The 22666-nt window shown below is 52.5% G+C and overlaps 1 protein-coding gene across 2 annotated transcripts in view; it reads right to left on the reverse strand.

Annotated features, from left to right (window-relative positions):
* Positions 1–22666, reverse strand: part of WWC1 (WW and C2 domain containing 1) — a 147334-nt gene that overhangs the window by 31987 nt on the left and 92681 nt on the right. For both annotated transcript variants that reach the window (XM_028102739.2, XM_088023678.1), the window contains exons 6-15: positions 19290–19419; positions 17770–17916; positions 16500–16573; positions 12816–13058; positions 7857–7946; positions 6292–6827; positions 3457–3565; positions 2924–3004; positions 1959–2045; positions 497–689 (exon numbers count right to left, since the gene is read on the reverse strand). In XM_028102739.2, the coding sequence (XP_027958540.1) occupies positions 497–689; positions 1959–2045; positions 2924–3004; positions 3457–3565; positions 6292–6827; positions 7857–7946; positions 12816–13058; positions 16500–16573; positions 17770–17916; positions 19290–19419 (1690 nt within the window). The remainder of the gene's footprint in view (positions 1–496; positions 690–1958; positions 2046–2923; positions 3005–3456; positions 3566–6291; positions 6828–7856; positions 7947–12815; positions 13059–16499; positions 16574–17769; positions 17917–19289; positions 19420–22666) is intronic.

Below are 22666 nucleotides of genomic sequence, written 5' to 3' on the forward strand. Positions count from 1 at the left end.
AGCACTCGGGAACTTCACTAAAAATGCAGAATCTCCTGGTGTCCCCCCCCCCCACCAGACTTGCTGAATCAGAATCTGCATTTTAACTAGAGCCCCAGGTAACTTGTTTGCACGTTCGAGTTCCAGAAACACTGCTTGAATCCTCATTTAATCCTCAGAGAGCCATCTGTGAGGTAGGCAGTATTAGCTGGATTTTACAGATAAGGAGACTGAGACAGAGCATTAAAAGAGTTGTAGGCAACACAGCCTCAGGCCCAAGGGATGCGGCCCTGCAGTTAGTGGGCTCAGAAAGGAGCTTCCCGCTTCCTCGCCCCCTTGCTCCCAGTAAGTGTGAGAACGCGGCTCACCGGGGCAACAGTTCCCTGCCTGGAACCCGGATGAGCTTCGTTGGCACTACAACCTGCGTTTTCTCAAGCCTTCTCCCTAAACTGCAAGCTGGGCCAATCCCCAGAAGGACAGAAGGCGGGACAGACAGACCAACGGGCATAGCGCTCACCAGGCACTCCTCCAGATGGCTCCTGTCGGTGGTACAGACATCGACTCTTAAGGTCTTCTGGTGAAGGGCTGGATAGGACATGGACACCCAGAACATTTCATTGAACACGAGGGTGTCTGAGGCGTCCAGGGGTCGGGTCCGGAACAGGCAGGTGGTGCTTTCGGAGCAGGGAAGGATAGCTACACGAATGTTCCTAGAGGGAGACAGAGGAGAGCCCAGCTCAGCCTGGGTCTGGGCTGATGTGTTGGGCTAAACAGTTGCTGGCAAGTCCCTAAGAAAATAACAGTGGAGGAGTTTGTAAGTTCTCAAGGGGTTATGCAGGTATTGGTAAGGAAGCAGAAAGGGCCCCTAGGACAACACATTGCTCTTCCTCCTTCTGAATCCCCCAATCCTCAGAACCTCAAAGCGGTGGAGCCTGAGGCCAACAGTGTGCAAACTTCTGTGCACAGAAGAATCAGCAAGCCTGCTTGTTAACGCTCAGGAAGCCTTACAGGACTGCCGGGAGGAAGGCAAGACGCTACAGCCCCTGCAGAGGGGAATGCGGCAGCTGTGACACAATTAGAGAGGCACTGACCCCGGGACCCATTCAGCTGGCTTTTCGATACTCTCCCACAGATATCCCTGCACAAGGACCAATGAGATACGGAGAAGGTTATTCATTCTGGCACCGTCTGTGCGAGCAAAAAACTGAAAACGACTCTACGGTCCCATCTTGTCTTCCTTCTGTTTGGCCTGCTTTCCTCTGGCCTTTCCCGTTCCCACACGTTGCAGCCCCAGATGCTGGCTGGGTACAGACCACGGAAATAGGAGCTCTTGTTGCTGCCCCAATGCGTACCGTCTAGTTAAAGGAGAAACATGTGGGCAGATGAAATGCAATGAAACATAGAGCTGGTCTGCAATGGGAAGAGCCAACAGGCTAACAGCGCAGGTGTCCACCTTGCTCATGAGGCTTCAAGTTCACGAAGGCAAGGATTTGCTCACCACCCCATTCTTTGTTTTTTTTTTTTAAGATTTTATTTATTTGACAGAGAGAGACATAGTGAGAGAGAGAACACAAGCAGGGGGAGTGGGAGAGGGAGAAGCAGGCTTCCCGCGGAGCAGGGAGCCCGATGCGGCGCTTGATCCCAGGACCCTGGGGATCATGACCCGAGCTGAAGGCAGACGCTTAACGACTGAGCCACCCAGGCACACCTCACCACCCCATTCTTAGTGCTGGCACATGGTAGGTGCTCACAATGTACTTGTGAAGGAATTGAAGCTGTCTAGAGTGCTTCTCTTTATAGTTAGTGAGTTTGCCATCAAGCCTGTATCCACATTCACAGTACTGACACGTGGCATGATGGTCACGTGTATTAAATACACACAGGGCCCACTGTTGGAGCAGGACAAAGCAGGAGAGTGCCCCCGGGGATGGCCACAGAGGCTGAGAGGGTGATAGACACCCTGTCTGCTATATACTCACACTTTCTGGTCTTGTTGCAGCAACAGAGCAGAAAGGTTACTGAGCTGGATGATTAATATTGCAAACTGCTTATTCTTCTCATCGTACCTGAAATGGAAAGGGGCATATGGAGCACCTAGGAGTGACACATTTTTCTCTCTCTCAATGATCACCGATGTGGCTGCTGGCCGCTCAGGGGACTGTGGTGAGCTCGAGAGCGCAGGGCCAAGGCTTTGCGCCATGAAGGGGTACAGGGGCAGGGCTGTCAGTCTCAATTTGTTATTTTTATTTTATTTTATTTTATTTTAAAGATTTTATTTATTTGACAGAGAGAGACAGCGAGAGAGAGAGAGAGAACACAAGCAGGGGGAGTGGGAGAGGGCAAAGCAGGCTTCCTGCCGAGCAGGGAGCCCGATGTGGGGCTCACTCCCAGGACCATGGGATCATGACCGGAGCCGAAGGCAGACGCCTAATGACTGAGCCACCCAGGTGCCACCAGTCTCAATTTTTTAAAGAGAAGCCCGAAGATTGCATTACGTGAAATTTCTTGATATTTAAATGTTGGCAATTAATTTCTACTGAAAATAATGTCGAGGCCATCCTGCACCAAGAGAAAACAACAAGAATAACAACACATCTGGGCTGTAACCCCCAGAGGGTGGAAACCTCAATGGAAAGGTAAGACAACCAGCTGCAGCAACAACGACCAAACAGACCAAGACGCAGAGGTCTCAGCCAGGGTTGCCTCTGCCATTGGCCAGCTCCGAGAGTTGGGGCAAGTTACAAGGTCTTCAAGACCTCATTTTTCTCTTTTGTAAAATGTGCAGCTGAGAGGGAGGGAGAGGGTTGGCCCCCTTCAGTTGGGAACCCACAACTCCCGGCAGGTCCTGCTGGTTCTGCCTTCCTTCCCCGGGGGAGCCTTGAAGGTCAAGGCTGGGAGGACGCTGCCGACCACCCGCTCTGCGCTCACCCTCCCAGTCACTTACTTCAGGGCAATCTGAACCCGGGTTGTACCCACTGCTTCCGATTCGTCACTGTCAAAAGCAATGGCTTCTGAAGCACCCAGTCTGGAAGGCAACACGGGGAAGAAGAGGGTCAGGCTTCCCTGCAGTAACCTGGGGCCAAAGCCATTTTCCAGAAAAGGGGTTCTCTCTGGCAGGGTGCAGCTGCATCCTGAAGGACGAAAGTTTGGGTCTGCTCAGACTCTCTGCAGACCCAGCCTTCCCACAACTGCTCGGGATTCCTCTCTGGAAGGGGCTGCCCTTTCTCCAGTACTTGCCCCCCTAGCCATGTGCTCCTTCGTGGCAATAACGAAAGCAGCGCTCCCGCGAATGTGAAGTGCCCCCAGCCGCAGGAGCAGCAGTGCTGTGTGCATCTTCAACACACCCTAAACAGGGCTCCAAGGGGGAAGGTGGGGTCACCTGGCCATGCCCTCCTGTGGGCCCCGCCCACACACCTGAGGGGGCCCAGGCTCTGCATTCTCAGACTTCCCAGAAAGAGCCAAGACTCAGCGACCCACCTCTGCACGGAAGCCTCATACACACCACTGTCCCCGGCCACGGATTCATCCGACACAGCAGCTGAGACACAGGCCACTTTCAGGCTGCACCCCTGGGCTGTATTCATAGCTGGAGGAAAAAGGGGGAAAAAGGAAGGATGGCAAGGCAGGGTTCAGAAAGCAGGACACTGTCTTTGCAACACACACTTTTGATCTACTCTCTGTCCTAAGGCGGTCCCGCCAAATACCACCTCTGAACTTGACAGCAAGGTCCTGCCTTGCTTTGGGGTGTAGGATTCTGTGTTTAACATCCCAGACTTAGAAACCAAAGCGCCTGGGTTCACCTCTCAGCTCCACCACTTATTGCTTCATGACACTGGGACATGGATTTCAACTCTCTGGCCCTTGGATTCCTTCTCTGTAAAATGAGGAAAGTAACACCTACCCTATGTGGCTGCCGGGAGGACCCAACAAGGCATTCTAGTGAAGTCCTCAGTACAGAGGCTGATGCAGGAAAACACTCGATGAAATTCAGTACCATTATCCTTACTGCAATGGTCATTCCTATCGCTGCGGTGATGCCTTCTAGATCGATCCCTACATACCTGGGGCAAAATAACAGCCCCTGGACCCTTGGGAGGGGCAAGAGGAAGAAAAGGGAGGATTTCACCACTGGCTCTCCCCACTCGGGCCTATTCCATTCCATTCCTAACTCTGCTCCTCAGCTCCCCTGCCCTTGACAGAGGCTCTCAAAAGTCTCTGACCCAAGGCTCCAACCAGGCACTTGGCCCATGTGGCACATTCCTTCCTCCCCTAAGTCGCAAGTGCCAATGGTGAGCCAGGCCCACTGCCAGGCTCCGAGCTAGCAAGATGGACAGGACAGTTCCTGAGCTCCGTGCGGTGGGGGAAGACAAGGTTCAGGCCCTGCAACCCCACAGCCAGCACTTCTGAGCGCCCGCTGGGTGCCAGGCATCAGGGCAGCCTGGAGAAGAGAGGGGGGTGGGGGGGCAGGCCAGGCTGAGGGAAGGGATGGGGACAGCGAGCCTGGGGGAAGCTGAGAGGCCATCTGGGTGCGGCTGTCCCAGCCTGTGTCCCATGCCTGCTGCGGCTAGTGGAGAACCCCCCTCCCCGCCGGCCTTCAGACCCACATATCTCCACCCTCCACTAAACCACTTAAGGAGATTAATTTGTCTGCTGACTGAACAGCGGCACTAATCGCATAACCTGCTTAGTGTCAAAGCTCAGCCTGGCATCGCTCACCGCAGGGACGGCTTTTGGAGATGGCGTGAAGGAAGACGCCATCCTGAGACATGTGCGGTCCTTGGCCCACAAGCCCCAAGGACACTCAGGGAGGAGGGGGTCACTCCCGGCACCTTGCTGGGTCCCCGACTTGGCTCATCGCCATCCTCTGACAGACTGTCAGGGGCTCTTCTGGAGCCTGGTTAGAGGTTCCACCTGTACTTGCTCCTCTCCAGGGGACAATTTTCTAAAGTTGGCCACCTGCTGTAGTAGGAAGCCTGTTTTTATTTTTGTTTGAGAGCACTCAGCAAGACTCCCTTCCTGATGAGGGAGCCCCAGGGATCTCTCGGCTCCTCTTCTAAGGAAATGGCTGGCACTCACCCAGCAGAGCCTTTAATTAACCAGGAAATCTCATCCTGCCCCACCTTGCTCCCACTGGCCCTTGCACACGAACGGATAATTCTGGGCATAGCACCCGCCCATTCCTGGAGCCTTAAGGCGGAGATGGGTCCACTTCTCCCACCTGGCCTCAAAAGGAGCCAGAAACAGGAGCCCTGTGCATTCAAAGCCAGCACACGTCTTAGTGTGGGATCTGGGCAGGTGGTCCTGGTGCCAGTCCTGATTCTGCCACTTCCTAGCCATGACACTGACCTTCCTGGGCCTCACTTCTTTTGTCTGTAAATGAGGATAAAAATAGCACCCATCTCACAGAGTTGTTATGAGGCTTAAATGAATAAATACAGAACAGTGACCGTACCTTGTATACCTGCATTCAATAAATCATGGCCAGGAAAGCCTGGGAGCCCCAGGTGAGCTGTCTGGGCACCCTGCTCAGTTTTGACCTTCACACCAGATGGGCATGGTGGGGTCAGTGAGCACCGGAGTGTCTCAGGAGCAAACACACAGAGCTGCCTCTCATCCGGAGAGGAGTGCGATGATAGAGAGGTTGGGTGCTGGATCAGGAAAACCCAGGTTCCAATCCCTTCTTTTCCCACCTGCTGGCTGGGGGACCTGGAGCAAGTAATACTACCTTTCTGGACCTGTTTCCTCATCTGTGAAATGGGCATAATAGAAGTAACCTATTTCACTATATAAGGCACATTGCCCATCACATAATATACCCCAATAAATATTAACTATTACAATTTAATATGTGGTTGCTGCTAAAAATGAATAATTTCTCTCCTGATAAATCTTAGCTATACTATCAGCATCTTCTGTTTTGAAGATTCCTACTTGAATCTCAAACCATACCAAAATGTTCTTTCTGACCCCATGCAGAATGGGAGCCAGAGCATATGTCCCAGGCTTCAAACGGTCATATGGGTCCCTGCTGCCATTAGGATAAAATCCAAACTCCCTACCATGCATGGCCCACGAGGCCTTAAATGACCTGGACTCTGCCTGATTCTCTGGTTTGCTGGTGGCCTCAGAGGTTTTGCTCTTACTTTTCCCAAGCTGGCTCCTTCTCACTATTGAAGCGCCCACTCACTTGGGCACACAGAAAGCAGTCAGTAGATGACCATAATTACCACTGGGGTCTGTGCTCAGGCCCGAGTGCACTTCCTACCCGCCTCCCTCCTCGTGGTCCCCCCTTCTGGATGTGATGCTCGCTACCTTGGCCCAACTGTCTGCCTTCCGTTCCTGGTTCGTCCAGCCGGTATTTTTCCTGGGTGCTGCCGCCGAGGCTCAGTTCACAGAGAGTGGCACTCAGCTCCGGGTCTTCAAACTCCAGAGGGCTCAGGAAAGCATCTCCAGCCAGGAGGGGGTCAGCAATGAGAGGGGAGCAGGGCGGCGATGGAGAGGAGAGGGAGGAGCGGGGGGACAGGGAGGTCATGGACTTCGGGGTGCCACACAGGGAGCGCAGGGCCTGCAGGCGGCTGCCCCCCTCTGCCTTCTGGGTCTTGGCCACCTCATCCTCATGGATGGTGGTGATGCAGCCTGAGGGCCGGAAGCCCGTGGCCCCCTCCAGGAGCAAAAACTCCACCTTGCTCTGCAGCTCCGCGTCCAGCTGCTCGAAGGGGTCATAGTAGAGGTCAGTGAAGCTGGCGGAGGTGGAGGAGTCCAGGCTGGAGGTGGCCAGGGAGCCCCGGCTGGACGTGAGGGATCCAGGGCTGCTGCTGGAGGACAGGGACTGCATGCTGCTTGAGAGGCTGGGGGCAGGGAGAGGACAGAGGGTGAGAACACGCAGAGGGTAGGGGGCTACCTGGAATGGCTGCCCGACAAGTAGCGGCTCTGGAAGGGCTACCCTTCCTGGCTCTGAACAGCACTACGGACACTTCCTACACTGAATTTTGTTGCACCCTCTTGACAGTCTCCAGGGGAGACCATGTACCCTCATTTCACTAAAGAGGATACCCTGAGAAGCCCACATAATCAGAAAGTGGCAGACCTGGGATTCAGACCCAAGTCAGCTGCCTCAGAAGCCCACTTCTTCCTGTTTCCCAAACCTCCACTGGCCCTAGTCCGTTTGCACACTCTTTTTCCCTGTATGAATCCAGCCCTATTTCTTGATACTTTCCTCAGAAAAACTCAGTCTTTACTCTTCAATACATTTATCTTAAAAAGGAAACCTCATATCCTACGTGTGATTGGCAAAGCAGCATCATTTACTGTAAATAGAAGGCAAGCATTACAAATCTCCGATGGGACAAAATGTTATTAAATCCCAGCGACGCGCTGTTGCCCACCAAGGCCCAGGCCCAAGGCCTGCGCTGTGTCGGGAAAGAAGGCGGGCAGGTATTCGAGACGTCAGTGGGACACACCAGCCTCTGATGGGGGCCTGCTCCTCGGTGCCGGCAGAAGGACTGTGGGCGCCGCAGTCCAGAGAGACGAATCGCGCCCCTGGCCACACCAGGCCCAGCCCAAGTGCACCAGCCTAACCAGCTGCCTGCTGTGTTTCCAAATGTCCACACTGAAGCTATAGAGGACACAGGAAGGGCAGAGCCCAGCCCTGTGGCCACACTCGCTGCCCACCACTCACTTTTTTTTTTTTTTTTTAAGATTTTATTTATTTAATTGTCCGAGAGAGAGAGAGAGTGTGCTAGCACAAGCAGGCAGAGCAGGCAGAGGGAGAAGCAGGCTGCCCGCAGAGCAGGGAGCCCGATGCGGGGCTCAATCCCAGGACCCTGGGATCATGACCTGAGCCGAAGGCAGACGCCCAGGCGGCCCGCACCACTCACCTTTTCAGCTGGGAGTGCAGAGCCGCTACTTGTCGGGTGGCTTCCTCCAGTTCTCTCACCAGTTGGTTCCTCTTACTGTTCAATTTTAACCTGAAGGGACAGAGGGCATGAGTGGGGAGCCCCAGGAGATCCAGCCTCCGTCCATCTGAACGAGGAATCACAGGCAGGTACTTGTGGAGATGCACACACAGACCCACAGTCACACACACAGGAATTTTCTGGAAGCGTTTTACCAGGATGTTTGGGGAGATAGGGCCTCCGCGTATGATCCTAGAGTAACGGCTATATTCATCGCCTACGACATACCAGGTGCTGTGCTAGGAAATGTGTAACACAGCCTTAATTCGTCTGCGCAATAACCCTGCACGGCTAAAATGGTTTCTACTACTTTACATACGAGGAAATTGAGGCTCCTAGAGTTAAATAATTTACTTCAAGCTAGAGAGTTAGTGGCAGAATTAGAATTCTACCCAACCATCCCTCCCTCCCCCTCCCGTCTTCCTTCCCAACCATTGGCCCCTAGCCACCCCGCCAATATTTGCTGAGCGCCTACCTCATACCAGAACCTGCTGTTGGCACTAGGGATAAAGATGTGAGCGAAACAGAACTACTTTCTGCTCCTATGGAGCTTACATTCTGCTGGGGAGGGGGGTGGAAAGGACAAATATTAGGAGAATACTCGAATCTCTAATATCTAACACATCGTGTGTCAGGGTTTATGAGGAAAAAGTACAGAACGGTAGAAATGAACTCAGGAGAGACCCAATTTAGACTGGCAGGTGGGCCTCTCTGAGCAAGTGACTGTGTGGCTGGGCTTGTTTTGAGGATCTATGCTCTCCTCGGCTCCCTGAGCCCACAGCCGGACCCCTTCACAGATTCCCATGCAGCTGGGCGGGTGGGGCATGGGACAGGGTTCCAGCCAACAGGATGTGAGTGAAGAAGGCACATCAGGCCGAAGTGGGTTCAGTCGGTGGATCCTTCCCACAGCCGCCTGGAGAGCTCTAAGAGGGGAGATGCCACGGACAGGAAGAGCCTGGGTCCCTGAATGATCCAACACATGGAAGGCTGCCTGTCAGCCAGGCATACTCGACTGGACGCTATGTAGGCAAGAAACAAGCTTCTACTGTGTTAAACCATGGAGATTTTGGGGGGTTGTTTCTTGCAGCAGGTGGCCTGCCCTGACTAGTAGAGACATTTAAGCTGATATGAAGGATGGACAGGAGTTGGCCAGGAGAAGTGCAGGAAAAAGAACATTCCAAGCAGGGCATCGCAGCAGGGGCCACTTTCATTTTAAGGTCACCAATGGCTGCCGTGAGGAAAAGGGGTAGGTTGTGGACGTGAGGCAGGGACAAGGGGTTGGGGTCGCTATGATGGTGTGATTGAGATGGCATGGACCAGGGTGACACTAGAGAGGACAGAGAAAGGTCATGGGCTGGATGAGGGGCAAGGCTGAGGGAGTTAAGAGGAAGACTGTGAGGTACCTGCCACTAGCAACTGAACAGATGGGAGATGGCTTCTGCAGAGATGGGAAAGGGAGGGGCAGAGCAGCCCAGGAGAAGAGAAGAGTTCTCTTATGGATGTGTGGGCATGAACGCTGAACAGGTGGGCTGTTGCCAAGGTGGGGAACCCCCATCACATGGGTCACCGCACGAAAGAGAGGACCATCTGCTATGGATTAGACTGTGTCCCCTACCCCAGAATTCATATGCTGAAGTCTTAATAACCCAGTACCTCAAAAGGGGACTGTATTTGGAGAAAAGGCCTTTAAGGAACTAAGGTTAAAATGAGGTCATATGGAGGGGCCCTAATCCAACATGGCCCGTGTTCTTATAAGAGGAGATTAGGACACACACCCTGCACATAGAGCAGACCAAGTGAAGACATAGCAGACGTTCATGTGTGGATGGCCATCGTTAAGCTAAGGAGAGAAACTTCCAAAGAAACAATTCTAGCAACACTTTGGTCTTGGACTTCAGGCTCCAGAACTGTGAGAGAATACATTTCTGCTATTGAAGTCATCTATGTCGTGGTACTTTGGTTTGGCAGCCCTAACAAATGAAGGTACCACCACCATAGGGTAAAATATAATGCAGAAAAAAAGGGAGGGCCCAGCACTAAGCTCTGAGTACATACAGCACTCCATGGTTGAATGGACTGGCAATAGTAGGCAAAGGAGCCCAAGAGAGTGGGGCCAGAGAGCCCAGAGAAGAGGCAGGTGAGTGTGGTGGAGTGTCCTGGAACGTGGGAGCAAAGATCTGCATGGAGGCATGGCTGATAGCTGATACTAAAGCCCATGTCAGCAATGACCTCCCTGGAAGCAAAATCCTTGCTTTTAGAAGAATCTGCTGGATCCAGACCTACCTCTCAGTCCCCTGCCCTCCACCTCCCTCCCCCACCTCTCCTGAAATCCCGCATGGAGGGCAGCTTGGGGTGGGCTCTAGGGAGTGTGGTGGCCCCTGGAATGGCCCCCTCTAACTGCTGGAGCGAACCCCCTCGAAGGTCCCAGGATCTGACAGGGAAGGGGCTCCGTCAGGCAAGCCTGTGCCCTCACAAACTCAGGATGTGGGCTGCCCTCATGGAGCCACAACATTTAAGGTTCTCAGTATGTGGTCTGCAGACCTCCTGCAATGGAAAGGGAGGCGTGCTTATTAAATGCTCCTTCTTGGGTCCTCCTTTGATCAACTGAATCAGAAAGTCTGGGGCAGGGCCCACGCGTCTGCATTGGAGGGCTCACAGGTGATTTCGGGCACACGAAGGTTACGAGCTGCTGCAGTGGTATGTCCTGCTCTGCGGCACTCGGCACAGTGCCCACCACATGGCTGTGCTCAGTATTTGCTGCATGAACCACTTTTTCCCAGTGGAGGGAGGCAAAACTCGTTCACTCTGCTGAAAGAACTACCTGTTCTATCTCCTGCAGACAAATGTGTTCCATTGTGGGGCTCATATCCCCTTATGCCATCTTGCTAGAGAGGGACTGACTGACCCAATCCAGCCGAGGGACTGGGAGAAAGAGTTCATTCTCATGGAAAAACCTAACCATGCCAAACCTCCACCAACACACCCAGACCTTCAACACAGGCTCTGCAATGAAGACCAGAACTTGCTCTACGCGACTCAGCAAGGTGGCGAGGGTCTTGGCCAGTTCAATCCTTGGCATTCTTCTTTCAGAGTCCCCGCCTGGGGCTGGCGGGGCAGGCAGCAGGTCGGCAGATGGAGCCAGTGGTGCACAAAATCCTTGACTCAACAGAATGGAGAGGACTGTGGAATCTCCTGACTCTCCTTAAGAGCAGAGGCCTAGAAGGCTGTGGGGTTGTGGGGCCAAGAAGCAGCTGGGGCTCACCATTTCTACCTTCATTTCCGCCCCCCTTCTCTGGGAGAAAAGTCACAGATACGTGTTCTGGGAGAAAACGCAGGCCCTACCAGAGCCCCGCCAGGATGTCAAGGGGACTGGGAATCGGGTGGCCTCACCTTCCTGAGCGTGGGGGTGTAGCCACCTGCAGCAACACGCAGGTGCCAAGGCCTCCTCCCAGGGGCGCCAGCTTGCCAGGCCATCTGGCATTTGTGTGTGATGCCTGGCACATGCTGGGAAGCCACAAATGCATCAAGCACAGAAGTAGGGAGAGGCTCCAGAAGGAATCCCCACAAGCTGTAGCTCAGTACCTGGGGTGCTGGCTCAAAATGCAAGAGCTTGGGCTGCATCTTAGGCCTGTGGAACTGGTCCCTGGGGAGAGGCCAGGGAGTCCATGCTCCAATCAGCCCCCCGTGTGAGTGCTCAGCAGCTCTTAGAAGTGGTGGTGGGGGCCCACAGAGAAGGAGGGTGGAAGCAGGGGGTAGGACCTGGGGTGTTGGGATGTCTGATTGTGATTGATCTGTGGCTGAGGTCTGGCAGGCCTGTGGTGCCCTTTCTGGATGTGTCCATTCCTGTCCTTCTCAAAGGCCCCTGGAGTGGAGAGGCTGATGTGTGAGGATGAGGAGCATGATACCCCCAGTCTGAGAGAAAGAGAGAGAGGGGGAGAGATTGGAGAGAGGAACAGAAGAAATGGGAGAGAGAGACCTAGAGAGAGAACGGAGTCCGGGGGATGACACAGACAGACAAACATGGGACCAGAAGCAAACAGCTGTAGACATAGACAAAAGACCACCGGGTTGGCTTTCTCCTCTCTTCCATAGGATGCTAGCAGCCACGAGCACTGGACTCTGATGTGCTTGCTTACAACGGGCCAGGCAGAGCCTGCTCACCTTGATCCATCTGGCACCCCACCATGTGCAAGTGGGGCTTATTTGGGTGCTGGGGTACGATTGAGAGTTGGGTGCTGTAGAGCTCAGAAGGCTCCCTGAAGGTATCTTAGGACCCATCACAAGGTGACACAGAGAGTGTACACCCAGGCACCTAGGATGTCTGGCCTGCTTCCGCTGGGGTGTAGGCAAGTTTACCTGCACCGCACCCCCCATCTAAACCAGTGTTTTGCAAAGTGCAAACTGCAACCCCTCAGCCTGAGGTGACATCAGTTTAGTGGGTCATGACCATCATGAGAAGAAATGCAATGTAAGAGACAATATCAGAGGGCTACAACACAAAGAAAGAGTATGCACTGTTTCGTGAAACTTCTGTATCATGGGAGTCACTGCCACAAAGTTGGCAAATGACTGGTCTACATTACGTAGGGTTATGTGGCTTACTTTAGTCGGAAGATAATTTCTGAAAACCTGCACCCGAGCAGACGTTTTGGTACTGGGATTCCCTGCGCAAACTCCCAGGGAGCTGGTATTCTGGATGGTGAATCATTTCCCCCAATTTGTGACTTGGGAGAGTTGCGGGATCTCTAGGCTGAGTGTTCTTAGGGCGGATCCCAGGTGCCCCAGGTGGTCCCCCTTGCCCTTTCCCCTGCCTGGGCTGCAGCACAGACTGGCAGCGAGGGTAGGGCCCCACGCACCCTCCTGGCCCCAGCCCAGCCCCACCTCTCCGTCAGGGCCTTGCTCTGCGTGTCCCGAGCTGCCTGCAGATCCTTCTCCAGCCGCTTCCGGGCCATCTCCAGCTGTTCCACCTCCCCCTGGGTCCACTTTCGGGGGCTGATGAAGCGCATCTCCTTCAGCAGCTCCTCCTTCTCGTTGATGAGGATCAGCCGGTCCCTTTCCGAGTCCAGCACTCCAGGCCAGGCCTCGCTGTCAAGCTTGGCCAGCTGGATCTTCAGGTTGGCGATCCTGTGGGCAGAGAGGCGAGCGTGACCGGTGTGCCCAGGGGCACAGCGGGAGCAGGGTCACAGACTGTGTTTCCAAGGTTATGTACGAGGAGCCATGACAGCCTCAGAGCCATCTCTGGCAGTGACTGTCTTCACTGGACCAGCATGTTGTCTCAAGGAACCTATTTTTATCTAACCAACACATGGGGTGCCTACCCTGTGCCAACAACGAGTAGGCTCTGCAGGGGTGGGGAAGAGACATAAACAAGGCAATGTCCTTGCCCTGAGGGACATGAAGGCTGGTAGAACAGAGAGCTGGGTTCATCACCAGGCAATACCCTCCTACCGCCAGCTATGGGACCTTGGGCAAGTCGCTTCATGTCTCTGAAGAGAATAACGAAAGCTCCTTTGTCATGGGGTTGTGGTGGAAGGCTTTAGACATATTCCATGAACTCTCAAAGCACGGTCTTTGTCACGTAGCAGGCACTCAAACGAATGCTTCTGCGGCTACCGTTTTATTACCTGGTTCGACCACTTATTAGGTATAGAACGTCGGGTGAACTCCCTGAGCCTTGTTCTGAAAATGAGCAATAATGTATTCAGAGGAACTGGCACACAACAGATGCTCAACCAATGGCCATTGGGGGCCCACTACAATGACAGCAAATACTGCAGTTGCTAACTGCGTATTCCCAGTCTAGAGACTGGGGTCAGAGGCCTTGAGCTGGAGAGTCTTGGCTCTGGCCTTCTCGACAGAAGGCACCATTCTTAGACCATTTTGGGATCGTGAGCTTCTAGCACAGGGCCTGGTACACGGCAGGCACTTATTAAATATTAAAAGGAAGGAGTTGGGAGCTCCATCTTTTAACCTCTTTGAGACACAGTCTCCTCACCTGTAAGGTGGGGTCAATAATGGAACCTGCAAGGTGGGTTATGAGACCCGAATGAAAACTTACCATCAAGAGCTCTTTATACGTTGCCAAGTGCCTGCTGCACAGATATAAAGTATAATTATCTTTGGACCAAAATAAGATCCACAATATAACTAAGATGACTGCTACAAATATCTCAAAGCACTCTGATGTGATCCTTTAGGATTTAGCTTTTGCAAAGACTTTCAGCATCACATCCTTGCCCCACTCAATGCCTACAGTGTAGATTAAGACCTGGCAGTGAGGTTGCTGGACAGATGTCCACAGAGGAGATGGATCACCTAAGCCTGCTCGTCAAAAACACGGAGTGCCCAGGCCTCTGGACTCCCAGTCCGATCTTATCTGCAGACATGTGGCCCAACCCTTCATTCATAGAAACACCGCTGGGGACAAAATCTCCACAGTGTGTTGTGAAAATTCCATGCAGACAAACACATCTAGATTTGCTCAGTCCCCAGCCACCTGCATCAGAGGGATTCTCGGAGTTGATTAATTTATATGCCACATTCACAAAGAGAGTAATCTGGGACAACTTTGTAGCTTCCGCCACTCTGAGGATGGAGTGATCTGGACAGGTCTGGCAGGGGCTCCACTAGGTGCCGTACACTGAAGGGGTGATCGATGCTTAAGGCTTAGATGTACTTTCTAGTGGAGCTTTCCCAGTGCTCCTTAACCTTCAGGCCACCCACCTTTTGGCGGATCTGATGAAAAGCACTGGACTCACTATGCAGAAATGCACACATGACAAAACTTAGCGTGCAGACTTTTCATTGTTACAGCCGCCTGACCTCCGTTCTTCAAGCCCTGCAGCCTCTGCTTTCCATTCAGCGGGCCACTCTCTCCTTGACACTTAAATTACCTCTGGGTGAAAAGGGAGGCATGAAGCTGGGTAATGGCAGATGAGCCAAGAAGCTCTGCGATGAGAAGTTTAATGGCTCAAGCCCAGAGGGAAGATTTCAGTCCTTGGGTCTCTCCAGAACTGATCCTCTAAGACAGGCATTACTGCAGGCTGGAATGGATCCAGGGTTTAGAGTGGTCCCCTTCAGAGGGGACAAGTGGCTGTCCAAATGCAGAAGTCCTGCTGTTTTGCTGGGCCTCTAGGGGGAGCTGAAATAATGCACAGAGTGTTTCCTCTACCTGATCCAGGATCCAATTTCTCCTCCTCCTGTTAGTAATACTCCACATTTTCTTTGGGAAATCACTCCTACCATACTTAAGTCATTTGGGTCCAACAGAGCTAATCTCAATCCCCTTCCCAGAGTTAGCCACATGACTCATGCCTGGAGCTTCAGAGAATTCTAATTCCTCTAACTCTGCAACAATGATTGGTTCACCAGGAAAAGCCAGGGAGCCTCAAACTCAAAATCCGTTAAATCTGTTGGGAAAGGCAGGTCCTCCTTCTGCTGGGGTTGCTAACTGGATAGTATGTAACTCTAGAATTGCTGGGGGTCACCTTTACATTTTGATAGGAAAGTCTGTCAACACAAAGGCAAGTAGGGTAGAGAAGAGAGAAACTGAGTCTACGTAACATGATTTGAATCCCTGGATCCAGCTGTGCCTGAAGCTGGTATATCCTAGGACTTTGGAATTCAATAAGCCAACAAATTTCCTTTGCTGCTGCTTCTAGTTTCTGTAGGATTTCCGTCACTGCTGCAAAGGGTTCTGCGGCTCACACAGAGTTGGCAGAGGGGCAGAGCCAGGCACTGCCACACTCTATGTGGCCTGGCTTAGAATGTCCATGGGCCAGGCAGCATGTGGATGCGATATGCCTGGCTTCATTCACCAGCTCACTCTGTGGATTCTTTCCCAGGAAGGCTGGCTCCGTGCATAAGGAGATCACAGACTTAGAGCTAGACTGTTCAGAGTTCAAAATCCTACTCCATCATCTTGAAAAGTCATAAAACATCTTAGATCTTACCTTTCCCTTCTCTTCTCTAACATGGAGATAACAAAAACTACGCTATAAGGTTGTTTTTAAAATTCAATGAGACGATACACATACAAATGCTTTAATACAATACCTGGTGCATAACAGATGCTCTAAAAATAACAGCTTTACTTATTGTTTTAATTTTATTTGTGGCGGTGGAACCCAACTGCTTAGGAGCCTGTGAAGCCACAGAACGTCTAGTCACCGGGGTCTACACGGTTTGTAAGCACAGCTGGCTCCCCATTGGGCAGGAGATACTGAAGTGTTCAGTATCCAGGGTCTGTTTCGCCTTATTGCTAAAAACCTCAGTTGTGCTCCTTCAAACCAGGCTACTTACAGGATCACTGGAAAACCCTGATTATAGAAACCAAGCTGAGTAAGTGGAAAGAGAACGAGGCTCTGAGGTTTCAGAGATCTGGGTTCAAAGCACAGTGCCACTTTTTACCTAGTTAAGCGTCCCTGGCTCAGTCATTTCCTCTCTGAGCCTCAGAGTTAAAATATAAATACCATAACCCTTATCTTCAGAAGTCAGGCAAGGAGCAGACACTGTGCAACGGTAGTTGCCATAACTGGAACCATCCCGCCCCCAGCCCCTAATTACCTTCTCTTAGCCTCTTCATATCGAAGGCGCAATCTGACCTTCTCTGCCAACTGATTGTTGCTGCTCGTGCCAAACTGGGGGAAAGAACAAAGTCGGGAATTATAGGGCCATTGTGGCCGGTGTGGAGTTGGATTTCAAGAGCTCATGAGAGACTTGACAGCTTGTGTGGGAAGTAGCTAAGAATAGCCCCCAATTACTGAGTTGGCTGTGTGATCGCAGGGAAGCTAGTCAGGCAAAGACACTTTCCTTCCTGCAGGCTGTGGGAAGACCCCCAAACTCAGACATCCATCACTTCCAGAAGAGAAGCGGAGCGCCCAGAATATCATCTTGCAGCCCCGAAGGGCTTGGAGCCCATTCAAGCCCCAGCAGCATGGAGGACAGCTGGTCAGGAGGAAACAGGGGCAGCCAATATACAAGAAAGGCATCCTGGGAGAGCTGGGGAGGGGCTCCACTGAAAACTCAGGGAGGCTGCAGCTGGGACTGAAACACTGAGTGATTGAGAAGAGGGTCCTAGAACTGGCAGGGAGGCCTACGGTGGCTTATAGCTGGACACTTGGGTGGCATGGAGAAGGCGGGGACAGCCTATTTGGCCACATCATTCTGTGAAGAGTGGCAAGAAGCTCCAGGGCTCACCCAAGCAGACATGGATAGAACGTCTCTTCACAAGTGGGTACACAGCTATAGGAAACAGAGAGGAACAGCATTTAGCCACGGAGGCTGGGAGGTGGGTCTGCTCAATGTCACCTGCTCTAGGAAAACAAAAGTTCTCCCAATGAGCCAGACGGCCATGGGTCAGTCCTGCTCTAAAACTTCCACGGAGTAAATCCGGATGGCACTCACACTATTCATTACAGTGACCAGCCTGAGCTTTGGAAGAGAGCTGTCTGAAAGCCGCACGTAACGTTTTGGGATGAACAGAGGGGAAAATATCACCGGATTTATAGCTGGTGAAAGAAAAGCGGAATGGCATTACAAATCTGTAAGAAGGGAACCCAAGAGCGACCCTGGTCCTTCAGACCTGCTTTCTGTGCAGCATCTAGAGATGCAAGCACATGGCCAGGCAACACTCAGGACCTTGGAGTCAGCGCTAGCTTTTCCTCCACACCATCACCTCATGTCATCCTGGGGCCAAGAGGTCTGCAATAGAACGGAGCTCCAGGAGGCTGAGTTAGCAGCCGGGCCCACAGAGAGACACTGGTCAACTCCGCAGGTGAGAAACGAGAAGGTGACTGCCCTCTAGAGCCGCCTCCCGGATGCACAGCCTACTCACACTTCCCGAGATGTCCGTCTGGGAGCTCACGTCCAGGTACTGTTTCGGCAGTGGGAAACCCGAACTCTCCAGAGAGCTGCCGCTGGACCACAGGTCAGAGTGGGACCCTCTTTCCGTGCGGAAGCCATCCTTCAGCATGGCGAGGCTCTAAAGAGGAGAGGGGGGCAGGGTTAGCAACATAACTGCCCGGGAGGGAGCTCTGGTCTGTCGCCCTCTGCGTGCTTCCCTCTCCACCTTGCGTCATTCAGTAGGAAGCCACGCTCACTCCGGTAAGGTAAGTAAAGAGCTAGCAAGTGGGTAACTGCTCGGTGCTGGGCACCGGGCTGGGTCTTTTACTTGGGAGAGACTGCTATGGGCCCCAGCTCTGGAGCCACACTGCCTGACTTGGAATCCTGGCACTACTTCCTAGCTGTGCGACCTGAGCTAGTTGATTAAGTGCTCTGTGCCTCAGTTTCCTCTCCTGAAAAACAGGAATAACTATAGGTCCTATCTCATAGGACTATCATATTGATTTAATGAGATGACCAGGGCAAGGTGCTAGTCCAGCCAATACTCAGTACCTGTCAGCTTTACCATCAGCTTACTTAATCCTGACATCAGACCTGGGACTGATAATCCTAGGATTGTCCCTATTTTATTTCATAAGGGAGTTGTTGCATGGAAAAGCTGGCAAATGACAGAGCAGCCTTTGGTCCTGGTCTGTCTGACTTAAGACTTAGTGCTCTTAAATGCTAATCGCAATAGGAACACGGCTCCCTGTCCACCAGAGCCTGAATGTTTTCACTGGGCTGCTGCCCTGGGCAAGAGCTTCAAGATCATTCTCTTTGTCATAGAGCGTAAAGCTCCCTTCACTAAGTCAGTTACAGCCCCTCTGAGCCTGACTCCTCATCTGCCAATGGGAACACAAACAAATCCAGTATCTCTGAGGTCAGGGTTGTTCCTGTGAGGCGAGGTGGAGTGTCCAGTGATTAAAAGACTAGGCTTCTGAGTCTGTGTTCATGGGTTTGAATCCTGGCCCCACCACTGATTCTGAGCTGTACCGTCGTTATCTGCAAGAAGGGGATGAACTAGGCCTGGTGTAAGAGATAAGTGAGGCACGATGCGTGCAAAGTGAAGTCACATCGACTCTCATCTGCTCAGTCCTCAGCACAGATAGAGAACATGGGATGAAATACTTATGAAGATGTTCCGTTCTGATGGCGGGGCTATTGGTGTCGGAACCGCCTCCCTATCCAGTTCTTTGAGAAGGAAGCCAGGTGGCTGGAAAGAGTGGCAAGGACATGACCTTTGGACTGGAGCAGAGGGCTCGTGGAACAACTCTGCCAGCAACGTGACCTCAGGCAAGTCACCTAATGCTCCTGAACCTCCTCTCCCTACTCTATAAAATGAGACTGAAAGCCCAAGATAACCAGCGATGGGAACTCAGTGATTGCGTAGCGTGCAGAAACAGCCTGAGTCCGGGCACAGAAAGGTGCTCGGGAGAAATCAACGTGGGATTCCTGTCACTGGAACTCTCGTACCTTAATGAGATCTTGCTTTTCTTTTTCTCCACAAGTGATGGCCTTTTTGATGGCTTTCGTTTCTCTCAAGACAGCCTGAGCTTCATCCAGTTTGTAGCTGCCCTGAGCATCAGACATTTTCTTATCGATTCTAGGAAACAGTCAATGGGGAAGGTCAGACAAAGATAGGGTGATGGGTGGAGTCTCCCCTGGGGAAAAGTAGACGACACACATCAGGCCCGTAAGAAGGTTCCTCTCTGTCCTGCAGAGCCTCCCTCCCCAGGTCGGGCCTGTGGGATAAGGCACAGCAGGTTCCAGTGAAATGTCTCACGGTGTGGGGCTGCAGAAGCGACAGCAGCCTTGAAGTCAAGGGTCCTCTAAGCATCAGCTCTTACAGGAAGCTTTCCCTGATTACCTCCCTGTGTCCTCCAGGCCGGGCTAGGTGTTCCCGTAACACTGTGCTTAGCTGTGACCTGCAACCATTACGCTGTGTTCTACTTAGTACTCTATGTGGCAGTGTCCTTTACTGGTCTCTGGCAGGCTTGGGAAAGGGGTGGGACTGAATCCACTTAGTATCTGGCACAGAACATTTCTTTAACTTGGGGGCTCTCAACCTCAATATCCTGACATTTGAGGAGGATGATTCTTCGTGGTGGGGGGCTCTCCTGTGCATTGCTGGATGTTCAGAAGCATCCCTGGGTTCTGCCCACTAGATGCTGGCAGCATCCTGACCCCAAGCTGTGACAACCAAAAATGCCTCCATACTTTGCCTAATGCCCCTTGGGGGAGAGGAGCAAGACCATCCCCAGCTGAAACCCACGGACTTTAATAAGCATTTGCCGAGTGAACAGGCATAGTGAAAGAAAGTTGCGAATGATGAAAATCTCCCAGCTCTGCTACTCAGTAGCGTGACGTTGGGCACGGCCCTCAATGCTCAGAGGCTTGGCTTGCTCCTCTAAAAACACCTGGATAATGTCACCCGCCCAGCCCATGTTCACGAAGCTGTCAGGAATGTCAAATGGCGGCGGGGGGGGGGGGGGGCACGCCTGGCTGGCTCAGCCGTGAAGTGTCTGCCTTCGGCTCAGGTCACGGTCCCGGGGTCCCGGGATTGAGCCCCGCATCGGGCTCCCTGCTCGGCGGGAAGCCTGCTTCTCCCTCTCCTGCTCCCCCTGCTTGTGTTCCCTCTCTCGCTGTGTCTCTCTCTGTCAAATAAATAAATTAAAAAAAAAAAAGGAATGTCAAATGGGATAAAGGATGGGTAGTCAGGTGGTGGACTCGGATGTATGGGACCAAATCAAGCTCATCCGGGCTCCCCACACAGGTTCATGTGGGTGGTGGGAAAGAGTTAGAAAAAAAAAATTAAGGGTCCCGATGTCACTTTCTGAAGATCAGACCAAATCAGAGATGGTGGAGGTCCGGGCCCTGGGGCGAAGGAAGCTGTGGTGAGGAGAAGCTTCGGAGGAAAGAGATAAATTTTAACTGCTTCACGCTTTCCCCAAAGGCTAGGCCTGAGGTCTCGGTCCCCAGTGGAGAAACGCAAGTCTTGCAGTCTGAGGGAACACCACAAACCCATTATTCAGGATGAGAAACCACTCACAGGCATTCCTCTCTGGTTTCCTGCTAGAGGCCAAACTGTCCTGGGCTAAAAATAACCTGAGTGGGGAATCACGGATGGCGGGAGCAGGTTTTCATCCCAGTCTGTCTGTGCCTCCGAGCAGGAGAGAGGGAGGGAACCCGGGTCTCAGCACGGCCCTCCCCCTGCCTGTCCGTTATTTCAGCCTCCGTGGAGAGAAAACAAAGCCCCATTTATGTCTCCCCACTAAAAATAGCCTGTCTGTTCCTTTCGAGGACTTGGGCCCGAGCAAGCCTGCCAGGTTGGCTAAGACTGGTCTCAGATTTAGTTTGAAAAATTAGTCTAAAGGGAGCTTTCTGGTGGCAGAGGCCCGCCTGAGATGCTCTGTGGAGAGGCGGGCCCCCCAGGACTGGAGGTGGCCCTGCCCCGAGCTGGGGGGAGGGGTGCAGGAGAGATGCCATTTGCTTGAGCAGGGCTGGGGGCTCTGGGGAGGGGGCTGTGCCCTGCTATCCTCTGCCAACAGGATGGCTTTGAATCCTCAGCAGGATGAGACAGACGTGGTCTGTCTGCTGGGCCCTGGGCTCCTCAGACAGCCTCTACCTGATTTCCCTCAGGGGCCTTAGCAACCCAGGCTCTGGAATTTGGCTCCAGAGAGGAGCTCCAAGAGGGAACACTCTTGGGATTGGGGGGTGGGGGGAGGGGAACAAAGGGTCACCATTATGTGCTCACTGAATGAATCTTTTTTTTTTTTAAGGGAAAGAAAAGTTGTGTGGCTGCAAGGGAGAGGAGGGTGTAGTGGGCTGCCTGTGTTTTAGAATTTCCAAATCACTCACACAGCCGCTAGCCACAGCACAGCCACAGAGAAGCAGGGCAAAGGCTCTGACAGGAGCCAATTCCTCTCGGTCTTGTCCGGACAACTCTCACCTGGGCAGGGCGGCTTTGGGGACATGCGGAAAGATGCCGCATGGCCCTCCGCCCACAGGGATGACATGTCAAGTCTCAATTCTTTCCTATTTACAAGGGCTTGAGGCAGCTGACGGACCCAAGTCCCGAGCTTTCATCGCGATTTTTCTTTTCAGTCTCCGAAGAGGCATCCTTCAATTCTCATCAACCTTAACTTTTTTTTTTTTTTTTTTTAATGGGGTTGCTGACCATGAACACGGTCCTGACAGATGGATGAGTTTCACCTTCTCCCATGCTCTGCTAAGGCAGGAGGCCGAGAGGTAGAAGTGATGAGATCATCTCCCACCACTAGCCTCTGAAAAAGATCCCAGGGGACATGGAAAGAGGCCTCGTTTTCTGGGTATGAGGAGAAGGTTATTAAGGATGAAGCCAGGAAGGAAGGTATTAGCACATGAGCGGCAAAACCCAAAGTCTTGGGTTCTAATCCCACTCTGCCGCTTACTGGCTGGGGGGACCTGCGGTCTACTTTCAACCTCGTCAGTGCCCTCATCTGTAAAGTGGGGCAGAACAAAAACTTCTCTTAAAGGGGGAGAGACAGTGAATTGAGGTGACTGATGCATAATGCTTATGCAGCATAGCCGTTAGCCTGGGGCAAACAGAGTTCATCTGAGTTCCTCCCCAAATCTAAGGCAGCAACTAGCTAGAGGTCACCCCCTCACATCTCTCGCCAACACTTACACTCACAGCCAGGCCCTGTCACACGCTTCAGTTTCATCTTCACAATCACTTATTTTTCAGATAAAGAAACCAAAGCTCATGGGGGTTAAGTCATTTTTGCAAGGTCCCAGGGAACTGGGATTTGAACCCAGGCCATCTGCCCCTTGAGGCTACATTCCTAACCCTCTATGCCAAGGTGTTCATG

Source organism: Eumetopias jubatus, unplaced genomic scaffold (genome assembly GCF_037043125.1).
Source record: "Eumetopias jubatus isolate StellerSeaLion01/CBP00866 unplaced genomic scaffold, mEumJub1_p1.0 scaffold_5, whole genome shotgun sequence".
NCBI lineage: Eukaryota > Metazoa > Chordata > Mammalia > Carnivora > Otariidae > Eumetopias > Eumetopias jubatus.